Raw genomic sequence first — 23,132 nt, forward strand, 5'->3', positions numbered from 1 at the left:
GTGACGCCACCAACCAGCCGGAACTACTTTCCTCAACACCCAGAACCGACCAGAACTTGGCTCACGGGACGGAGTGGGGGGGAAGTCACTGTTGATGCACCACACTGCCGATGGGGATGTCGTACGTCTTCATGTAAAAAAAAATGCAAACTATCCCTTCAAGTTGGTCACGTTTTATGTGGACAATCCGTCTACGTGGGCGAGTGTGCACGTTTTTGTCTGTTACTGTATCACAGGCGCTTTGATGTTTGACGAGTGACTCATAAAAGTCATGCGGCATTTCTACGCTTCTTCACGAATGTCCTGCGTGTGAACTCTGTCACGGTGTCGTCACGGATTTCTGCTCTGCACAGGTCAAAGGCGGGCGGGGGCCCTTTTTTTTTTTTTTTTTAATGGGCTGCCAATTTCTGTTGTCCAACTGAAAAGAGCGAGACAACTTGGTGGCAACATGAATCTTCTAAGCGCACTTTTGAACCCTTCCAAGTACGCTGAATAGTGCGATGAAAGAAGGAGTCCCGTGTGTTCTAAATGGTCATGACGGTCAGAAAGGGGAGGCCTCCGTTTAAGGAAATTTATGGCTTCACGACAGGTTCAGATCGCAGGTCTGTTATCTGTTACAGCGAAACATGTCTGGCATACTTTGGCGAGCACCTGCTGTGTTCTTCCAGTCCACACGAACACGGACACTTTAAAAAAGGCATATTTTCTGTGCCTTTTGTCCTTTCGTTTTTCAAAAACTGCTGCTCCAGCGTTTGTGTGTGGACGGGTAAAAGTGAACTTTGTGTTCTGTGTCGTTTGTCTGTCTTATTTACCAGAACTGAGTAATGAAGTATTGGCTTGTGGGTGTGTTTCCATGTAGTGCTAAACTTAACTTTTAGGTGTCCATGGCTGTTTTTTCATTCTTTGTGGCATAGTGACGAGCATGTTGGCCACACAGTCAGGGAATCTGGAAGATCTGGGTTCAAATGTTTGCATGTTCTCCCGTGCGTGCGTGGATGTTCTCCAGGTACTCCGGCTTCCTCCCACATCCAAAAACGTGCATGTTGGCTTCATTGGCCACTCGAAATAGTCCATAGGTATGAATGTGAGTGTGATTGGTTGTCTATATATGCCCTGCCATTGGCTGGCGACCCATCCAGGGGGTAGGCTCCAGCTTACCCCTGCGACCTGAGTGAGGACAAGCGGCATATAAAATGATGGAAAACTAAACTTAAAAAAAAAACTAAATTAAAAAAAAGCAAAACTGGAAAAATCAGCTGTAATTTTACAACTGAAAAGTCCAACTATTCAGAGAAAAGCATTCTAGAACACGTACTATTATGGGGAGAAATAATGTCATTTTAGTAGCATGAACTTGAAATATTTACGAAAGATGTTATTTTTCAAAGTTGTAGTATTATGAAAAAGAAAAAAAAAAGTTGTAATTTTTGGGGGAAAATTGGGTTGTGGTAAAAGTTCTGTTATTAGAATCAAGTACAGTCAAGACACAATGACCTGGTGGCTGTTTTTATGCTTTAAAATTGCTCTGAAGTGAAATGCATTAGTGGAGAGTTGCATCATCACCTCTTTTTGCCTCTTGTGCAAAAAAAAACTGTAAAGGAAGTAGAAATACGTTGTTGGGATCAGGCGTTGTTTATAAAGATGTACTACGTCTTTGGTATTGAATGGTTTAATAGTCGCCAACACATTTGGATCACACTTTGACTGTTATTATGAGGAGTTGCGTTCAAAGGCCCCACGATCACACTTTGACTGTGTTATTATGAGGAGTTGCGTTCAAAGGCCCCACGATCACACTTTGACTATGTTATTATGAGGAGTTGCGTTCAAAGGCCCCACGTAATTTAAGTTGAGTTGACGCGTTTCGAGTGTATTTTGCAGTCAATATCCCTGAAACCGTGAAGACAATTCTACAAAATATTTGTTTTCCTCCACAGTGACCGACACCACGTCTCCAGCGCCATCCCGGTACCAGCCAAGTCTCACCTTGGGGTGCCTGGTACCTCCGAGGTCACCTGCCCCCGCCACACCACTTCCCCGGACCGGGGCCTGAGGAAGAGGGCGAGCTCTGAGGCTGACAAGAACAAGACACATCCTCCTTGCTATGACACCGCTGTGGGGGCGGGGCCAGCCACAGCAGTAACGCAGTCGTCTCCACCTAAACTCCTGTCTTCATCTCTGGATGCCGCCATGGCCTCGCTTGACCTTACAGAGCCGCCTGGAGCCAAAGAGGAGGAGGGAGAAATGGAGGTAGGTCGCGATACAGCAGCTGAGGTGGAGCGATGCAGCAGCACTGACCGAGAGGTGGAAGTCAGCAGAGATCAAACTGAAGCACGACGGCCCTCTAGCACAGCTGCACCCAACTCTTCTACACTAGGGGGCGCTGGTGGGGACGATACGATGGCCACAAGTCAACACGCGGGAGTCATGAACGGCTCTCTGGTTCCCAGGCAGCGCTGCTCAGTGGAGCAAGCGGAGGAGATCATGGGGACGGAGGCCACCAACCTGGCAATGGGACTCGGGGGAGACTTGGGGCTCACAGAGGAGACCAGGCTGGAAGACTACCACTGCATCCCCGTGGACCAGGCGGTGGCCGTGGAATGTGATGAGCAGGTTCTGGGGGAGCTGGACGTCGCCGGCTTTGAGGAGTTTTCCAGACGCATCTACGCACTGAATGAGAACATGTCCAGCTTCCGGCGACCGCGCAAGAACTCTGACAAGTGAGGAAGATAACTGCAGGAGAGAGGCAGACATGGGGGGGGGGGACAAAACAAAACATTGCACGGAGATTTTGGTCAAAGAAGGCAAGGTGGATTCTGGAATAATGACCAATTTGCACTTCTTCTACAAACTAGTACATATGTCAATAGCATATTTTAAAATGGAATGCAGTTAAGTATTGGGACAGCTGATTTTTATTTTTTGATGCCGGCATTAATATATTTTAACAATGAATTAGTCATTCAGATCTCTTCATTCCATCGTCCGACCTCAATGTTAATATCGTTCATGGGTTACTGTTGTGTGTGAAAAGGCGCCATTCATCATGAGACCTGCACGTACGTAACTCACCCGGCTGCTGCTATTAGACACTAATAGCAGTACATGTTGGGTTTTTCATAGTAACATACCTCAGGTTTAACCTCCACCAGGCAGGCTTTTATTCTTCTTATATGCAGCAGGGGTGTAACGGTACGCCGAAATCGCTCTCATGTACGTACAGCGGCTTTTGTGTAAATGGCTTCAATGATTTTTACAATGAAGCCTGCAGCTTGCTAGCAGTGCTACAGTACAGGATGTACGCGCTGCGGCTCCGAAGGTTGGGTTCCTTCAATCACGTCGCCATGATTACACAGAACGTTATCAAGCATAAATACAGTTGTCGCCACGTTGTGCTTCGAATTGTACGGCTTCACTCTATCACGATTTTTTCAGAAATACATCATTTAGTGTGTGAATATGGCCGGTCATGAGTCAAAAATATGCATTCGTGAGCTAATTTTATGTACATTTGACCTAAATGAAGCATTTTCAAGCATAAAATTAGCTAAATGAACTAAAATACAAATACAAGGCGTTCAGAAGAATCATTGAAAGATGTGATAAAAAATGTGTGTAGCATGGAGCGCTGGTCACTGGGTAGCAGTCAAGTTACTCATGTGAGACACACAAGCACCAGCCTTTCTTGCAGGTTTGAAATATTCCACAACAGGCACACTGATCTCAAACACGGGCAACTGTCACGGCCATGAACCAAGTCAAGCTAAAACTCAACTCTGAACCTCGCTTCCTGTCCGCGGAACACATTTAAAGTGACACACACGAGCACGAGTCTTATTCCTGTCTTAAGTGGCTTATTTGCTCTAATTTTGTCTACTGTATTGGGCAATACAAGTGTAAAGGGTGACTATAGGGGTGTTCATGTCTACACGGCTCTAATAATGTTAAAAAAAAAAAACATATTTAGAAATGTTCTATGGTCTAACTCTGAAACTATTCCATTTATAAGTAAGGAAAATTCAACTATCACGGCCAGTTCTGGCAGTTAACGGCGATAAACGAGGGATTACTGTAAGGCTACCCCGAAAACGAAAGCAAAAACTGCTATATTCTAGAAAGCTATTCGGAGAGTTTGTAAACAATACAACTGTGGCGTGCGGTGAGGCTCTTGGTTGGAGTCACCGTGTGAGAAAACGATACGCCTCTGTGCCGAACCGAAAATCTACAGATGCACGTACCACTACACCCCTCCTCTTACATGATTGGCACATATTGTACAGTTGCATTACTGATCACACTCCAGCAAATGTAAATGTGTCCACTCGAGCATAACAATCAGCAAGTCTATGATGGATGAATCAGGTCTTGAAGCTGGGGCAGCAGGGAGTCTTCAGCCACGAAGACCTCGGCTTGGACACGAGGAGCTCAGAACATGAAGAAAGACATTCTCCCATTCCATTCAAAATATTTATGATCCTTTTCAGATGATTTTCCGTGTAGTTGATGGAGGAAATTCCATCAAATTCCCTTCCCAGTACGTGATTGTACATGATGTTGACATGCTTGCCAAGCCTTGCATGGACGTGGTGGCGGGTGTGTGGGCTTTCCTACGCGTGCATGTCTGGAGTGGGAGGTGTTCACGCTCACGCAGTCCCACGAATCCACCGATGACCTTCAAACGAGCGCCAAGGGAGGTGGAAACTGGGGCCCAGTAGACCCTGAGACTCCCCACCCATTTGTGCCCTCACTGGGGCGCCACGATCATTCCCATTAGGGGTCTCCGGTTGGAGCCTCCAGCCCCATGGCAGCGATACCGTGCAATCCTTCATCGCTTCCTGTCCTTTTTTGCTTTTTAAAAATGCTATTCTCATATTTAGTAGACCATAAAGATGATTGTGTGTTGGAATATCTCAGGCTCTACTGCAAGTGTTAAATGAAGTGTCTCAATGCAGTCGTGTGTGTGATTTTTGTGTCCTTCACCTGAATGCTTTCTTGCACTGGTATTCAAAACCATTTATTTCTATTATTTATGTCCCTCAAATATTTGTGTTTTGTTAAAAAAAAAAAATTAAAATAAAAAACATGTTTTAGTCCCCGTAAGTTCAAACAAATCAATGTTGTTGACCGTGATAAAGATCCTCCACTGGAAGCCCACATTTCATTCATAGTTGACCGTTTACTGATGTAAGACGACAATATGAAGCAAATACGATCATTTCCATAAACCACTGTACATGTACTTTTGTATGGGTATCTTTTTCTTATTAAAGACTTATTAAAGACAGTCCAATGAAAGTGGTGTGTGCTTCTCTGTTAAAATGTGCCCTGTTTGTTTGGAATGGAGTGGATAAACTCCCTAAATCTGCGGATTTTTGTTTAAAAATAGGCGGTTTGTTTCCCCGCACGTCATTCACCCAAAGTGTGTAAAAACGTACAGCATGCATGTACGCCTGTAATGGCGTTACGTACCAGATCGTGATCATGGCGTACCTGAAACACATGAACGTGTCCATCTTTGTCACGCTTTTCCACCTTCCGTTCTCAGCTCCGTTTAATATCAAAGACGAGCTGTTCTTCTTGACATGCGACTAATTTATTGCTGGGGGGCGTGCTGGAGCTTGCATCACGGTGCATTAATGACCGGAATGACAGGGTCAAGTTACAAAATTCAGAAAAAGTTCAATCCGCGATAGTCGATGCAAACCTTGTTTCATGCCTCGACCTCGGAAACAAATCAAATTTCAAGCTCCATCTGAAAGCACAAGTTGTACTGGAACGCAGGCGTTGGATTACTTGTGGGTCAGCACTGAAGGAGTACGATGTGCTCTCTCATCTTGCATATCCATCGTGCTCTACTTTTTGATTCTGTCCTGAAGAACCTTCTGTTTTCTAATTCCTCTAAAATCACTCTCTTCATCCGTGCTCTTACCTTCTTCAAAGTTGTAGGAAGCTGGAGCCTATCCCACCACATCCACTGCATATTGTATATACAAACAAGCATTCACACCTATGGACAATTTACAGCAGGGGTCACCAACGTGCCCGCGGGCAGCAGGCAGCCCCCCACGACCACATGAGGTGCCCGCAAGCCTGCTTTTCATTCAGGTTTTCAGTTAATAATGAAAGAACAGTAGAAAGAAATGTATTCTGAAACATAAAATGTGAGTTGTGGATACCAGCATTTTGTTCATGTTTTGGTAAAACAAGCATATTTCATCTCTGTTTGTTTACTGTCCACTCAAAATAACTCAACATAAAGCCATTAATGTCTAAAGTGAAAATATTTAAATGTCCAATTCCCCCTCCCCCGTGTCATGGGAGTCGTTTCTGTTCCAAGGTCTCAGGTGTGAACAGGGAGCAGGTGTGTTAAATTTTGTGTCTGATCGCTCTCAGACTCTCATGCTGGTCACTGGAAGTTCAACATGGCACCTCATGGCAAAGAACTTTCTGGGGATGTAAAAAAGAATTGTGGCTTCACATGAAGATGGTCTAAGCTATGATTGCCAACACCCACACAGCATCCATGTAGACCTTTGCATGCGCTGAAAACCTTTTTCTTTTTGAGGAACACGGTGTGGGCTAATTTGCAGGTGTACACAATGATTTGGCAGAGAAATCTATAAAGCGGGTGGTCTTTTAAAAGTCGTGATATGAGAAATGTAATTTTTGTAAAATTAGGTTGCGGAAGCAATTATTATGTGATAAGAGTCAAAATAATGTGGGAATAAAGTCATAATTACAATAACAAAGTAATTATTAATAATTACAAGGTAGGTAAAAAAAAAAGTAGAACATTGAAATACTGTAGTTAATTTTTAAAAATAGCAGAAATAGAAAACAACTGAAAAAAAGTCAAAATATTAAGAGAAAAACAAGATTCTAACAAGAAAAAAAGTTGCAGTTTTATGAGAATGAACTTGTAATTTTACAATGAATGTAATTTTAGTCGCAAAGAGTTGACATATAAGAAAAATTAGATTTTTTTAAGTCGTAATATTACAAGAAACAAAACAAAATTTTACATTTTCCAAATTTTGGTAAAATTAGTTTGGGGACAAATTAAAATATTGTGTGAATAAAGTCATAATATTGCGAGAAGAAAACGTATAAAGATTATTTCAGTAGAAAGTTTAAATGTGTACAAAAAAAAAGCTATCATCAAAGTTCTTATGAATACTCTTTTTTTTAAATAAGCTTTCACAAAGCTGATAAGAGTTTTTTCTTGAAAAACATCAAAGTAGCCTTTGCATCCTTTCATTATGCAGTAGGTGGCCCACGCTGGAGAAGGTTTGGACACCCCCGGAATAAAGCAATTGTTTAAATGTTCTTGTTCTTCATAAACTCAACTAACATGTATAAATCCTACATGATCTTATTTATGACAACATGAATTGACATCGACACAACCCTCACCGCTTGGTGTCCTGCAATGAACGCCCCACATTTCAGTCTAATGGGGACAAAAGCGAGATGGAGTCAAGTGTCAGCCTTGGCAAGCGTCACACTGTGGAGCACTTTGTCAGTCATTAGCCATTTGGGACTTCAGAGAGTGACGCAACCTGTTTCATGGTTGCATTAAACAGGTGTCTGGGGGCAAGTTTGCAAGACTGAAGGGAGACACCACGACTCCGGTGTCCAATCACTCAAAGTCCAGATTTGGATGTATCCGCTCACTTTGGCCCATTCTGGACTTGGCAGTGAGCTCCAGGTCCAAGGAGGACTATTTGGATGAGGTTCCAGCCGCCTCTATTACAGTGCATCCTGGCACATTTGCGATACAGTGAATCCTAAAATTCTTTATTTTTGGTCAAAAAATCCTTTTTAACATTTTTACGCATGATGGCCTAACAGAGAAGTGGAACGTGGCTCACTTGGGGTCCTTTTTCTCAAAGTAACAGATGCCAGCTGGTGCTTCCCAACACCTTAAGAGTCACGCTGGACGTTGAGTTGACAGTCCGAGCTTTTAGCTCAACGCTCTCGACTTTCATTCTGCGGACCTTTGGTTCCAGGCCAGGGCTGAATCAAGCGGGTTACACTGGAGCCGTGACCAGAGTGATGCCAGCTGATACAGCTGTGCGGATGTACGTTGGTAAACCTCACTCTCTGGCACCTTAAGAGTAACGCAAGATATCGGGTTGACAGGCTGGGCTTTTAGCTTGATGGCTGTCGTGCTGCTGATCTTGGTTTGAGGCGGGGGGGACACGGGACTAGCTGAACCAGGCAGGGTACATTGGAACTGTGACCAAGATGAGAGAGAGGTGTGGGGTGGGTGAGTGCAACGGATGCCAGCTGATACAGCTGTTCAGATGTACGTTTGGAATTAACTCCCTGATGCCTTAGGAGTCGCACTAGGCATCGGGTTAACAGTCTGGCCTTGTACTTGTAGCTTGATGGCTCTCATTCTGCGGATCCTGGTTGGAGTATTGTTAGTTAGGACACTATTGGTAGTGTCCTGCAGGACAAAGAGAGCAGCCACGGCCCCATAATTGATGACTTCATCAAGTGGTGTGAGCAATCATATCTGCAAGTGAACATTTCTATAACCAAAGATAAGATTTTAGAAGACAGGCAGGAGTTAAGGTCGCACCCATCAAGGCACCAACTGGTGACTATTTGCAATCTGGGAAATATCTTGGGACCATTATTGATAATACTTCGGTATCTTCATTGCTTAGGGAAATTTGCCTAATTCCACGTGGAAAAAAACATGATAATTATGTTCTTTTGTACGTTTATTGACTCTGTTCTGCTTTTTTGTGTGATGTTAAGGTTTGGAAACAGACTGAGCCTAATTATCAGCTGGTCTAGTCCACTCATTGGTGAGCCTACCAGACAGTTACAGCGGAATGCCGACTGGTGAGTTCCAACTCCTTCCATCTGTTTGGAGGCTCAGGGTCCCAAGGAGCAGAACAAAGCGCTACAGCAACAGCTTTGTTCCCTTAAATACTGTAAGTCATAGCTGCATTGCACATATTTCTTTATTTATGGTAGTTTTAGCTCATTGTCATTCTGATGTTTGAACGGTCGTTTAATTGTTCATCTGGCTTTCTGTCTTTTCCTGGGCACTGGTCCTGGGCATTCTGTTTTTGGTCAATGCTGCGTTGTCTACTTCAGTGTCAGTGAAGATGCCATCCTCTGTTTTCACTGGAAAAGAAAATATACCTGCGGTACAAATAAAATCACCTCAGGTCTCCTCACCCCCGCGAAACCTGGGATCTATTGCGTTTCAGCAGTAAGGTGTATTCACACTTGACAAGTGGTTCCTTGATGGACTGTGGTTCGATTCCCCCCGCCTCTCCTGGCCTCTGCTAGCCTGCATTCACACTGATCATTTGTGCTATGACCCGTTCACTTGTTCCGTCTCTTCTATTCTACTGTTTTACTGCAATTTCCCTGACTTTGTAGATTATTTGCAGTCTTATTTTTTGAGTTGTTTTGATTCTTTCTTTTGTGCAAGGTGCCCATTGGCATGAATCACTTGCAAGTGGAAGGCATTAATTAAATGACGTTTTTATTAAGCAAACAAATCCGGAGTGTGCTGTGGATTTTGACCTTTGGATTAGTTTGAGTCTTTTTGTTTTATTTCTATTATGAATTGTGTTGGTTACAACCTGCAAGGAGCGAGCCTGCTACAGTCATTCAATGAATCGGAATCGTGGTATGCCCTGGCCCACCTCTTCCATTCCTGCCAAAGGAGGAGAAGTGTGCCGTGCTTGAGCACAAATCAGTGCCCTCACACTCGCCAAAGGTGCTTTAGGTGTGGCACGGTATGCTTGTCCTTTCAGTTATTTCCTGCCATAAATCACATGAATAAATAGGCTGGACTGAAGCTCAATGATGTCACCGCACTCCTGTGACAATTGTGTTGTCAATTTATGCTTGAGGACTTCATGATGCTCTATAATTATCTACTGTATGAAGAGGACGAATGACGTAGTTGACACCTGACATACCGATGAGAGGGGAATAGTCACCAAATACACAATGGACCACAACAAGAGCCTGCCTGCAGCAAACAACCTTGAACAATAAGTGAAGCCATAGCCCCGCACCAAAGGAAAGATTAGATTTGTACCGGATGATCGTGTGCTGCCTGTGATGAAGTCGATGTATTTTCATCAAGTTTACTCTTCTATAGAACAGACAATAAAGTTCTATTCTATTCTCTTTCTTTCAGGGTGTCCTGAAAAGACAGAACCAATGTTGGCAACAGTGGCTCTCGCTAGGAGAAAGTCAAATGCATTCAAGGTATTTTTATGCTCTGCTGAATGAATGAATACATTTGACTGTCAAGATGGAGGGTTATATACCTTTGCTCACCAGGAAGTGATCAGACTTTTCCAACAAAGTATCTGAACTTTTCTTGGAGAAGAAAAGGCTGCATGCACCATAGAAATGGGACTAAGAAGGTTTTCAAAACAATTTGAAGACATTTTTTTCAACAAAAGTGAATATTTCTCTTCTTTTTTGGTATGCTCTTAATGAGCAACCTTTATTTACATAAAAAAACACCAAAAGTGCCCACCAGGCATGAACCTCACCGCACGTCCTCACCGCCGTTTTACATGTTCTAAATATATTATATGATATGGTCTCACAAACTTGGTAACCTGAAGACCCAACTGAGTAAAATTTTGGTTCCCAAATAAATGAGACCATTACCATTCATTCATTTATTCATTCAAAATGTGAACAAATCAGAGATGGAACAGCATCCCAGAATGGACTTTGTGCAACTTGAGAGATTCCACTGTACCAAGGCCAGTATCATTTATTTGGTTAACTCTCTGACATTGTCCCAACAAGGATGCAGTTATGTACTCCAACAAGCCCCAGTCGTGCCTCCGCTGTCTGATAATGGCACACACATGGCCACTATCACTGGAATAGCAGCATTTGGGGGGGGTCTTCAAGGTTGTTTCATTGACTTTTTCAAGGTTGTTTGACTGACTTTTCTCACTAAGTACCTTGTCGTATGTAATTGTCTCATCTTACGTGTCACAGGTGCATCCAGGTCTTCAGATCACAGAATCAACTCCATACACATCTGAAGTTCATTGTCGCAAGGAAAAAGAGCAAAGGACAAGTATACGTGTGTGTGTGTGCGAGAGAGAGCGGGAGTAGAGGTGAGATATCCAAGGAGTGGCTTCGGGCCAAGCACGTTCTATATATGTAAGACACCCCACCTAAAGATGTACTAATGCCTGCTGGCTCATCAGAGAGGAGAAGAATGTCCTTGTGTCGATCCAGCCAGGTTTTTTGTACGATGGTTGTACAAAGAAGTGAATTTAAATAGTTAGCAGATACTACAACGCGAGGCCTGGTATCAATACAGTCTGGGAAGATGCTGATGAAACAACAGACAAAAGTAGCAACCAAAACCTGCCCGTAACGAATGGCAAAAGAAGACTTAGCATACAAAAACATGAAACAAGAAGCATGCATGCAGGGAACATGTTAGTCGTGGCCCAGAATAGAGAACTCAGGTCAACACATTTTAAACATGAGGACTAATCTTGCGTCAATACATTTACATGCACTAAACAATGATTGCATACATTTGGTTCAGCTTTTAAAAATGCATAACACTTTGATTAGATAAAGGTGGGACGAACACACACAGACTATGCGACTGTCCTCGGGTTCCAAAACAGTTCTGTTCAGACAGAACAATTCCTTACTTTTACCGCTGTGGTTGCTTGCACACTGGAAGGGACGTTGCAAGAGAGGGAGAGATGGTAAAAAGAAGAAAAATGGTGTCCCTCAGTGTGCGACCCGTGACTATGTATTACTCTGCCTATGTACTCTTCTGCCACACCCTATAACTTGTTCTCGTTTTCTGTTGTACAGTATTAATAATTTATTGGACAACGTCCATAACCACAAAATGTTGTAACACGGAACGCCGTAAAACGAGGACCACTGGTATACACTTTAGAGATGTACATGTAAACTCGGACTTCACGTAGAAGTGTGAGACCAAACTATTTCGGAAATCCGACTGTCTTAGGGCATGTAAACCTTCTGACTGTTCTGTTGTACCTTTCATGCTGACTGTAGTGGTGTAGCAGCGGGACATCAGCCCTGCCTGAAAGAGGCATATAAAAAGGGCTTTCAGACGCAAACTCCCCAGATTGCTCAATTGTCTGTACTATGAACGCAATTAGGGCATCCAGCACCCTTTGATAGACCTATTTTGGAATGATCCCTCCCAGCAAGGTCTCGTTGTCTATGAGGAAGACAACACTCACTGACTTAATTGCTGTAATCTGGGAATGAAGTCACCGAAGTAAAAATAAGTAGCTCGAGGCATGAACCGAACCTGTTTAGAAGCAGATTAGAGAACCAGCAGAATGACGTCAAAGCTATTAAGGTTCATAGACAGAATGCCTGGCTCAGTTCTCACCGTCAGTCGTGCCAACAACTGCATCACTGGTCTCATGAGTGCAGAAGCAGGGTGGAGAATAGTTGCCTTACAGAATCCAGAGCCAAAACCCTGCATAGGCACATCTTAGGTGTCCTCAACAGAGAGACATCTATAAGAAACAAACATCCCTTGTTACTTCACCAGGGCACATGTAGTATGACTACAAAACAGTTGACTGCCTTACAGAGCCTGGGTTTTGTTCGAGGTTTCTTTCCTAGAGGGAGTTTTTCTTTACCTCCGTTGCCAAATGTTTGCTCATGTGGGGTTCAGTTAGTTCTCTTTAATGTATGCCTGGTTCGAGACCTGCTTAATGTGTAAAGTGCCTTGAGATAACGTGTGTGGTGAATTGGTCCTAGGTAAATAAAATTGACTTAACAGAAAGAACACATGGGAAAAGGACCATGACATGACTGGCGTTTGCACCTGCAAGCTTGTGGAAGGGATTTGAATGAAAGTCAAGCAATTGTTTTAAACTCAAGGTGAGCTCAAGTCTGAGCTAACCGGTGACCAGACTGGGGTGGGTTCCAACTCTGTGATGATAACCCTGAACAATATTAATTCTGAGCATTTATTATTTCATATAGGAAAAATTGCTTTGGTTTTCGTACGTTACGGTACATTACGGACCTTTTGGAACGAATTGAAAGAACATAAACCGGGGTACAACTGTTTTCCAGCTGGAAACCGTTTACTACGGCTAAGATCAGTGCGAAGGCTTCTATTGCTGCTTTGCTGTCCAAGCAGCTCCAAAATGAGCATGAGCAATAGCGACTGCTGTGCAATGAGCCTCGCTTGCTACCATATCCTGGGATGGTCACATGACTGACACGTGACAAACACTCCAAAGTGTTTCCGATACGGCACTTAGGGACTTCATGAGTCCAACTTTAACTCAGTTGAAATCCATCTTTTTTGTGTCATCTGGCACATCGATGTAGATCATCTCCAGCACGCAGAGCTGCTTTGATACAACGTAAGTGTTGATGAACTCATGAGAACCTTTGGGAATTTCTGCACCATTTTTTTTCGTCCACGGCAGAAAAAAGTGACACGAGTTTTGAGGACCTTCCCAAACTATGACAGCATATTTTCCGTCGATTTTCATTTTCTCTTCATTTGAATCAAAATGTCATGTGAATATGAAGATGAGCAAGAGATGGGAGGACAGATCTCTGGGCCAGAATTGTTCATGTGTGATATATATTAGCTGTCCCGAAAATTTTACATCATTTGAAATATGAATAGTTACTCAGATATGAAGCCTGTTTGACCTTTAGTTGTTTTTTTTTCATGCAATGTCCTTTGTAGTGGACCACAGTATAATAAATAATCTCTACCATCATATTTATCAGTCATATTATGAAAAGATACTGCAAGAAGCAATTTTGTACTCACATGTATTTCTGTGTGTTGATGCATTTGCTGCATCAACCATCTTCATCATTTTATTTTTAAAAAACACGCATAAAAACATGCTTGAGTTTGAATTTAAGTAGTATTCAATATTAATAAATGGAATATTTTCATAGTTACAGCGGAGAAAACCTGTTTATGACTTTCTAAATGCAGTTTTTACCATTATTAGAGCCATGCAGAGAGGAAATAACACCCCTATAGTCACCTTTACGCTCCTGTTATTCTTTGTTTACACCACATTGTGCAACTCTGATGCGCACTGTAGGATCACTGCAGGGACATAAGACGGACGCGGCTTTAAGCATAGCATGCTATTGAGTTAACTAGTTAGCCTCCAATTTATTTATTCTAAACTCAAAAAAAGGGTTTCCAACGGAAAATGTACCACTTCCACACGGAGTGGGAGAACTTTTTATTCACTCTATCATGTGCCATGGCTGACTCCATGTGTTGTTAAGGTAATCTAAGGTAATGTCTCATCAATGTAACATTACTGACACGTAGTGACCAGAATACTACATATGACTTGTCTTTCAATATTTGTGAGTAATGATAGGCCGAAACACGAAACAGCCATCATTAATTAATTATTTTATTTTATTTTTTTAAACGAGATAAAGTGAGGCAGCAATGTTGGAACCGCAAAGTGGCGAGGAACGACTGACGTTTCTTTACAATTAAGTCAGCTGAAAGTTACATTTTTACCGTTTACTATGAAGTGAAATAAATGACTCGTCAATCAGCATCAGAGGAACACTTGATCCTGACTTGTGTCTAACGAGCTTGAGTAATTTTCTCATCTTTATGTCCTTTATGTCATATCTTTTTAACAGGTGACAACAAACATGAAACACGGCTTTCCATCCCAGAGCGAGTCAGAATATTAGGATGATGAAACGTCTGCTTGCCATCTGTCTTCTGACGCGTATGTTCAAGTTCAATCGTAACACCAATACGGGATTGTTTCACTAAGATAGGCCAGCGGTCACCAGGGCGACAATGTTTGTTGTGCTTCTAATCGCGAAGGCTGCCCCGAACATTCGCTATGGTTTCTGCTCCTTGCTCAAGATGTGTGTTGAATGCTGCCAGAGGCCTCAGCTGCCAGGAAGTCAAATGGATAGTCTGGTAAGTCAGAGACCTACAGTATATCCTTATTTCTTACGATAAAGAGGGCAGGGTTCTTATCGCACATTTTTCAGAGCTGTGCCGCAGACAAAGTCCACATACTCCCCTATTGTGTATGGGGAGGATTATTTTTGCTGCAGGCTTTCCTTGTTTTTCCAGAGGTGCCTCCAGGTCCAGTTTCCCAACAGGACCGAGAGACATGACAGGTCTCAGAACTTTGCAGCCTCGTTGGCAAACAGCCAGAACCATTCGGACCCTCGTGATCTAACCTCCTCTGAAGTGGACCCCCAGATAAGTTTTTATTCTGGGGAACATTCCATAAATATTGAACTTTCTCCTTTTTAATGAAAGTCTTCACAGTGCCGTACTACGTGTTCTTTCCAAAAAGCTGTCAAATGGATTATTACAAAACAACAGAGCCGTTTTTCATTACATTGTAAAATTGCTAAACGGCCCAGAAATACCACTGTGGTTGTCATTGACTTTAAAGTAGCTCTTTAACTGCAATTAAGCTCCAGTAAAGTAGCGACATTAAGGCCTTGGAACCACTAACGTGTTGGACGAGCCTCCCACATTTCTGGCAGTTTGATTCATGATTTGATTTAATGTTTCCAACATTTCCAAGTTAGAAAGTTTGCGCAAATGTTACACGCTCAAATGAAAATAATTTAACTGCGGGCAATTCTTAGGCATGAACTTTCCATCTCATTACTTCCTTGGAGTGATGGAAATGAAACCAAGTGACAAATAAACGCCCACAGAGCAGTGCTCTGTGCTCTGCACAACACAATCGCCTGAAAATTCTTATTGATTGTGACCAGCATAATTTTGCATGTGTGCTGCATTTATTAAGTGCAGTAGAAGCCTTTTCTTGTAGAACCGCGTCTATTGTTTCATGGCCAAGCGATTCTGGCTTGTCTGTGTGAAAAGGAGATCTGAGACGATTCACAGATCCTTCTTTTTGTCCATTGCTGTCCCCCTGAAACAGATACAAGCCTCTCCATTGTCCAAACGTTAACGTGACGGTTATTACTGGATTTATGCTCAAATCAGGCACAGAATCAAAGTCTCCTGATGCGTTACGTACGAGCCAATATTATTGCAGCTAAACTAAAGGAAGGAAAGGCAAAAGTCTTACTTTTCAGGTGGATGTGCTTGTATTTGTGTACAATTGAAGCATTTTCTAAAAATCAGGGGTAGGAAATCAGGGGGATCAGGGGTAGGAACCTATGGCTCGGGAGCCAGATGTGGCTCTTTTGATGGCTGCATCTGGCTCTCACACATGTCTTAACACAATAACATTTTTTTAGTTAAATTTTTTGCCATCTATTTTCTACCGCAATGCGGGTGGCCAGAGTCAATGCCAGCTGTCCTTCCACACCAAAATTCAAAATAATTTGAAAAGTTCTGAATGGATTTGGGTGAAGTGTTCAGGAATTGTTGGAAATGGGATATGGAAAAACTGGTTACATTTGGGGGTGATCCAAAATTCACCCTTTTCCGTAAAACTAATTACCTGCTGCTACTGCCACATTTGTCAACCGATTGAAGGCATTCCTACATCAAACTGTTCAACACGTTCAGCACATTCAGGCTACCTCCAGTATATTTATACAGAAAAAAATCAAAACACTCCGTAAAACTGCTATTACTTACGACTACTTCCACATTTCTTAACTGATTCATCTCATCCCACCATCAACTCATTCAACAAAGTCAGGACATTCATGCTGTTAGCCACAGCACAAAAATTCCCACAATTTTTCTTCCGGAACGCAAAATGCCTTTGATCTACAGCGTCCTAGCTACTTCCACATTTCTCAACCGATTCAGACCGTTCCAAAGTCTCAACTAATTTGGGACACTTAGCCTTCCTGGTACATTGCGCTATCATGCTAGGTGTTAGCTTGTGAGCATTGCTATCATGCTGATGTTAGCATACTAGCATTTATAATGTAGCTATTTTCATGGGTAGACACATATATAAACAGAAATATGCTATGTGTTACCATGCTAATGTTAACATGTTAACGTTATCATAGTAGTATTTTTAGACATTTTCATAGGTAGACACGTATCTAAAGGCTAGGTGTTAACATGTTAACTCTACCATGTTAGTATTGCTAGCATGCTAACATTTGCATAGTAGCATTTTTAGCCCTTTTCATGGCTAAACGCATATATAAATACTTAGCACCATTATGCTACGTGTTAGCATGATAACTTAGCATGTTATCATTGCTAGCATGCTAGCATGAGCATAGTAGCATTTTTAGCCATTTTCATAGCTAGACACTTATATAAACACCACTATAACACCACTATATGCTAGGCGAAACATGTTAACGTTGGCATATTAGCATTGTTACCATGCTAACATTAGCAATCTAAATATGTAGATAAATAAATGTAGGAGTAATATTTATGGTGCAAATCACAATAATGTAGGGGACTATGGCGCTTGGCGGAGGTCTTTGCTCTCCGAGTGCTTTTCTAGTAAAATATGTGGCTTTCATGGCTCTCTTAGCCAAAAACATTCCAGACGCCGTGATATAGAGATATAGATGTGCTGTCATGGCAGGAGGCGGTGTCCCTAAAGACATATAATATACACATATAATAAATAATGAACTAATTAAATCATTGTTAAAAATAAATAAAAATGTCAAATATGTTTAAATTAACAAATACAAGTAAAAAGTAGAAAATATGTAATTATAGTACATTATTTATTGACATGATGTATGTGAAATGCATAATGTGAAGAAAAAACAAGTTGGATGATACAGTATGTGCATTTTAGCAGTGTGTACAGACACCCTCCCTGTATGAACAGATGGTGATGGTAGTGTGTACGTTTCCATTATGATGCAGTGGAAAAAGACCAGTTTCCTTGTCTGATGTCGACTAATTGGACTGCTCCCAAAGTCGGCTGGTCACTTGCTTATCACCAACAGCAAGGAAGGGAAGGATGAGATAAGACGCTCACGTTAATGCCAACAGTGTTAGCCTCTTTTTGGAACAACATTCGCTCTGAAACATTTGATGGGGAAGTTTCCCCCGCAATATGAGGCCAAGCCAGTGAGCACGGAGGTTTTGACCTGCACAAGATGAAAACGCACGTGGGGAGGAAGCATATTTCAACAAGTGATACATATAACAGCGTGCGACGTCAAGAGAGAGCACACAGAGAAAACATGCTTCACCCTGCGGCTAACCCAAAAGTCTACTTTCAGGTTATAAATGGCCGAATCAGAGCGAGAGCACAGTGTGCCATGCAGCTGCTACAAAGCCCCTTTTCAGGGACCGTACGCCACACTTCATGTAACACATAATAAACCATTTGGGAGATGAAATTCACTCACTTTTCCCATTAATACCATACTGAAACAAATAATAAGAATAGTTGAATTGTAGCGTTTGACACCCTATTGAAGCATTGCAATTGTTAAATGGTTTTAAAATGAGCTTGAATGACAAGAAAATGCTTTTGGAAATGAGCTAGCTTACCTGACACACTGCCATTTTGGAGAAGCCATACCCTGGGATAGGTGCATAACAACCACCCCAAAATGTTTTGTAGCTTCTTTTATATGAAGTCATTGAAGAAATAAAGTAAGAACAGTCTAATTGTAACATTTGGCATCCTATTAAAGCATTGCAGTTGTGAAATGCCTTTAAAAGGAGGTTTTTAAAAATAAGCTTGAGGAAATGAGCTAGCTTACATGACACTGCCATTCTGGGGAAGCTATATCCTTGCCTAGTCACATAGCAACCACCTCAAAATGTTTTGTAGCTTGTTTTCTATTAATTAATTGAAGAAATACAGTAAGAACAGTTGAATTGTAGCATTTGACGCCCTATTAAAGCATTACAATTGTTAAATGGCTTTAAAATTAGCTTTAATGGCAAAAAATTAACTTTTGTAAATGAGCTAGCTTACCTGACACGCTGCCATTTTGGGGAAGACATGTCCTCTGATAGTCACTTAGCCGCTACAAAATGTTTTGTGGCTTGTTTTCCTTGAAGTTGTTGAAGAATTATACTAAGAACAGTTGAACTGTAGCGTTTGTAGCTTTTATTTATAAAGCGGCAGCAAAACAGAGCAATTGAGCATTTAGATTAGCATGTCTAGCCTTTCTCGCTTCCGCCTTCCTAACTCCTCCCCCTCCACAGGCCCAAGACCAGAGTCCCCCCTTTTTCAATAGCTGTCTCGGGCAATGCCTGTGACATGAAGATACGATCTTTTTTCTCGGAAATTTACGACTTTATCCTCGTAATTTTCCGACTTTTTTTAAAATGGTAAATGTACAACTTTATTCTCGAAATCTCAGATTATTTTTAATACGCCGTCGTAACAGGCATTGCCTGAGACAGCTATGAAAAGGAGGGACAGTCAAAAGGTAATATTCCGACTTTTTTTCTCATAAATTTACACCTTTTTTCTCGTAAATTTACGACTTTATTCTCGTAATGTTGTGACTTTTTTTCTAGTCAGTTTGGCCGTAATACTCCATCATGATATCGGACACGTTTTAACACATTTAAAGTGGCTTCTTATGGATGCGTTCGCACTTATAATTCAGTACAGTACTCAGGTTTGTTCCAAAAGTAAAAAAAAAAAGAAAAAAAAGATTAACACGGGCGGTATTCCTGACATATCCCACACCAAAACTCAAATCCAGTGGATCCCCTGTGCATTTTTGGCGTCTTATATTTGTGTCGAGATGGTGGTCCATGTGATCCATGCAACTTGTTAAGATTGTGATTTGCAGCAGCAGTGCAACAGCAGTCGTCATATTAAACATGAGTCCGTGCCAGGGCCTCTTGGGACATAAACTGATGCATTCAACCAAACGTGACTTTGTCCTGGTTATCATAGCGGTGACGTCTCACGACCAAATAACACGGCCAAATAAGTCACACGTCAGCTGTAAAGCCTTAGCCTAACCTGATTAAACGTGAAAGAAGGAAGGGTTGGAGTGCACAGCAACGTGACAAATACACTGCACTGTTAGCTGTCCAAGCCTCGTGATTGTTTTGACAATTTTGCTGTATTCTGGGTCGTAACGGACCGCTGTTCTCATTTCTGCTTTATTTCCACATGTCACAGTTACTGCGCTGAGGTGTCATTTTCCCCAAATGTTCTGCTTCATCATTACCAGCTGCAGCTCGTTCATATCCGCCGCCTTTCTGCAAGCAGTTCAGGCTCCAGTGTAGCGTCTCTGTGCTAATGTCCTATTGTGTCAATGCTCAGTCTTACGGGCGTGCCAACTACTTGTGGATTTTCGTCATTTGCCGGTGGTCCTGGTCCGTAACCCCCGCGGCAAGCAGAGTTCAGCTGTACTTGACAAATACGGACTTATTTCAGCTTCTGTCTCGTGGTTTGTGTGAACGTGTCCCGTCCGTTGGGCTTCTCTTGTGAATTCAACGTTGTTGATGTTGCACCATTCGTCCTTCATGGAAGCCGGTGCACGAGTAGGAAGACCACCCTGGTGACGGCAAATCTGGTTCACCGTCACATGTAGTCCAGTGTGTGTGTCAATCCACGCATGTAAAAAGCTGGTTTCAACCAATTTAATGCAGTTGCTGGGCTTTCTTCAGTGCATGTAAACGTAGTGCGTGTGAGACATCCGTCAGTTGTGCTGTGTTGTGCGTGGACTGAGTGGGCCTTGGCAAGGCAGGCGAAAAGTTGCTATGCGGATTCCTGAGAAGGCAGCTGGGCGAGCAGAAGCAGCTCAACATGAGCAGTGCAGATGAGATGGATTAGATGGAGAACAGAGGACAAGCCTGGTTACACAGATGAGGGATGGGGGCAGGACGCAGCTTTAAAAGTCCTGAGGGCCGCTGCGCTGATTTGGAGATGTCTCCTTCAAAGTCCTCATATCTCCTGTCTGACTAATATTGACTTTGCCAGATTCAAATCTCTATCTTCTGATGTTCTGGCAGCCTTAGCCATGTCAACTTTGACCCCCGTTTCCCGCCACTTCTTATTGGAGGCACATGTGGATACATTGTCAGCGTTGGGCGAAACACAGCAGCTTTGGTTGTGTTTGTTGCTGCTTTGAGGCTACGCACATGCAAAAAACTAAAAATTGACCTTCAAAGTGGACCCAGTTTTTACCAAAAAAAAAAATTCCTTCCTGAATTTCTGTACCGGTGTTACGTTGTACGGCTAAGCGATAAACAAAAGCTCTTTCTGAACAAACCTGCTCATGCAGCAGCTTTTTCCAGGACGAATGACGAAACACCACGAGTACTAATTGATATGCCCATAAAAACGACTTTTTGACACACAACTCCCCCAACACACTCCACCCAACCCTCAGAGCCCCCCCGGCCTGTTTGACGTTGATGTTCTCCAATTTCAGATCGACATTTGCAATAAAAGACAAGTCAGTCCATAGTGAAGAATCATATTTTACGATTCATCCACGTACAGGGTGAACTTTGAGGCTCTTTGAAGGCACAAAACAGGGTCTTTGTTCGTACGGAAAGAGGAAGCTGGCTCACTTGTTTGTTGCAGGGAAGTATTATGTTACAGGTGAACAAACGCAGACCATCTAGGTGGTGACAGCGAAGGGCAAACCACCAGAACAGGGGCGCTCAAAGCGCGCTGTTTTTTTATTGGCCCGCAGCACATTCTAGAAGGAAAACTTAAGAACACAGCAAAAATGGAAAAATCAGCAGTAATTTTACAAAAATAACGTCAAAATATTAACATAAAAAACGAGCAAGGAGATTTCCTGAGAATAACGTTGTAATATTATGAGGAAAGAATAACATCACTGTTGCAGCCTGAAGTTGAAATATTAAAGACAAAGATATTTTTTTAAAGTGGGAATATTATGAGAAACAATGACTAAAGATGAATAAATAAAATGGGGTTTTTTTTGGGAAAAAATTAGGTTGCGGAAAAAGTTGTAATGTTCTGAGAATTAAGTCAAATATTGTGGGAATAAAGTCATAATTCTGAGAAGAAAATTTACAAGAAGAAAGTTTAAATAAACACAACCACAGCAGCAGCAAATACAAAAAAAATGTAATTTTACACGAATTATGTCAAAATATTAAGAGAAAAAAGTCGTATTGTAACCAGAAAAAAAACTCGCTAAAATTTACGAGAAGAAAACGCGTAAAATGACGAAAATATCATTTTAGTAGCATAAGTAGTACTCGAAATAATAAAGAAAACATCATTTTTTAAGTGGTAATATTTATTTAGTGGTAATTTTATATGAAACAAGCACAACAAAATAAAGTCATTAAATTAGTTTGGGATAAAGTTATAATACTAAATATTATAGTGTAATATTATGGTAATGAGGTCATCATAGAAAGAAAATGTCTGAAGATTAATTACAAAGTAAGTTGAAATATTGAAAAAAAAAATAGCAAAAATGGGTACAAAAAAGAGCAAAGACTGAAGTTGACACTAAAAATAGGCTTTTCCATTTATATCACAAAACTGAGAAGCAGTTTTTTCTTGAAATATGAATAACTTCTTAGCATATGACCCTTGTGACCTTTCATATTTCAGCATGTGGCCCTCGGTAGAAAAAGTTTGGACACCCCTGCACACGAGTGTACGCAGTATATCCTGAATGGGAAGTTTAAACATCCATGTTTGTAGTTCTCATTTGTAGTGCTCTGTTTACATCTTGCTGCCATGTGTGGCACTCTTGCTTGTCATTAAATCTGTCACAACGCGGCTCAAGAAGTCAACAAGTTTTATACACTTTCACACTTCATGCTTTAATGTGTCTCTTTCTTGCTAAGTGTCAGACAAACGAGCGGTGACGGACACAGCTGCTGTTAGGCTCCATATTTCTGTCTGCTAATTTCCAGGGACCTTCACACTGGTAGCGCTGGCTGAATGAATGCTACGGGATCTGTCATTGAATAAACACATACTGAGTACAGGCTTACACGATGTGTTTTACTCATTGGACTGAACCGCCGCTGTAGCTACAGTGGGCAAAATAGTTGTTTGTTTATTGTAACACAGACAGAATGTTCAAGTTTATAAATTAGTTTGTATTTGATTGAGAGAAAAAAGTATTTGATCCCCTACCAACCAGCAATGGAATACTTACATTACATTTCAAAGCCGTCCCGAAGCCTTTTTGCACTTTTGACTCCATGAGTGCCATCCGATTGCTGC

General features: G+C 41.9%; 1 protein-coding gene and 2 long non-coding RNA genes across 7 annotated transcripts in view; 2 read left to right on the plus strand and 1 right to left on the minus strand.

Moving 5' to 3' along the window:
- The window catches only part of uvrag (UV radiation resistance associated gene), a 76,140-nt gene extending 70,443 nt beyond the window's left edge, over positions 1-5,697 (plus strand). For 2 of the 4 annotated variants that reach the window (XM_054755840.1, XM_054755841.1), the window contains one exon: positions 1,938-5,695. In XM_054755840.1, coding sequence (XP_054611815.1) covers positions 1,938-2,724 — 787 coding nt within the window. In that variant the 3' untranslated portion in view covers positions 2,725-5,695. Of the gene's footprint in view, positions 1-1,937 lie in introns of all 4 variants that reach the window. The other 2 variants (XM_054755838.1, XM_054755839.1) reach the window with 2 other exon arrangements.
- Positions 2,485-19,113, minus strand: LOC129169440 (uncharacterized). Of its 2 annotated transcripts, none has more exons than XR_008566428.1 (3): positions 18,912-19,113; positions 12,407-12,536; positions 2,485-2,733 (listed from the first exon to the last, which is right to left on the minus strand). It is a non-coding gene; the product is annotated as an uncharacterized LOC129169440 (long non-coding RNA). The 2 variants fall into 2 exon arrangements; XR_008566427.1 differs by lacking the exon at positions 2,485-2,733 and adding an exon at positions 8,681-9,144.
- LOC129169441 (uncharacterized) lies at positions 8,475-12,929 on the plus strand. Its single transcript, XR_008566429.1, has 3 exons — positions 8,475-8,948; positions 10,178-10,248; positions 11,005-12,929. It is a non-coding gene; the product is annotated as an uncharacterized LOC129169441 (long non-coding RNA).
- Positions 19,114-23,132: the final 4,019 nt, after the last annotated feature.

This window comes from Dunckerocampus dactyliophorus, chromosome 16 (assembly GCF_027744805.1).
Source record: "Dunckerocampus dactyliophorus isolate RoL2022-P2 chromosome 16, RoL_Ddac_1.1, whole genome shotgun sequence".
NCBI lineage: Eukaryota > Metazoa > Chordata > Actinopteri > Syngnathiformes > Syngnathidae > Dunckerocampus > Dunckerocampus dactyliophorus.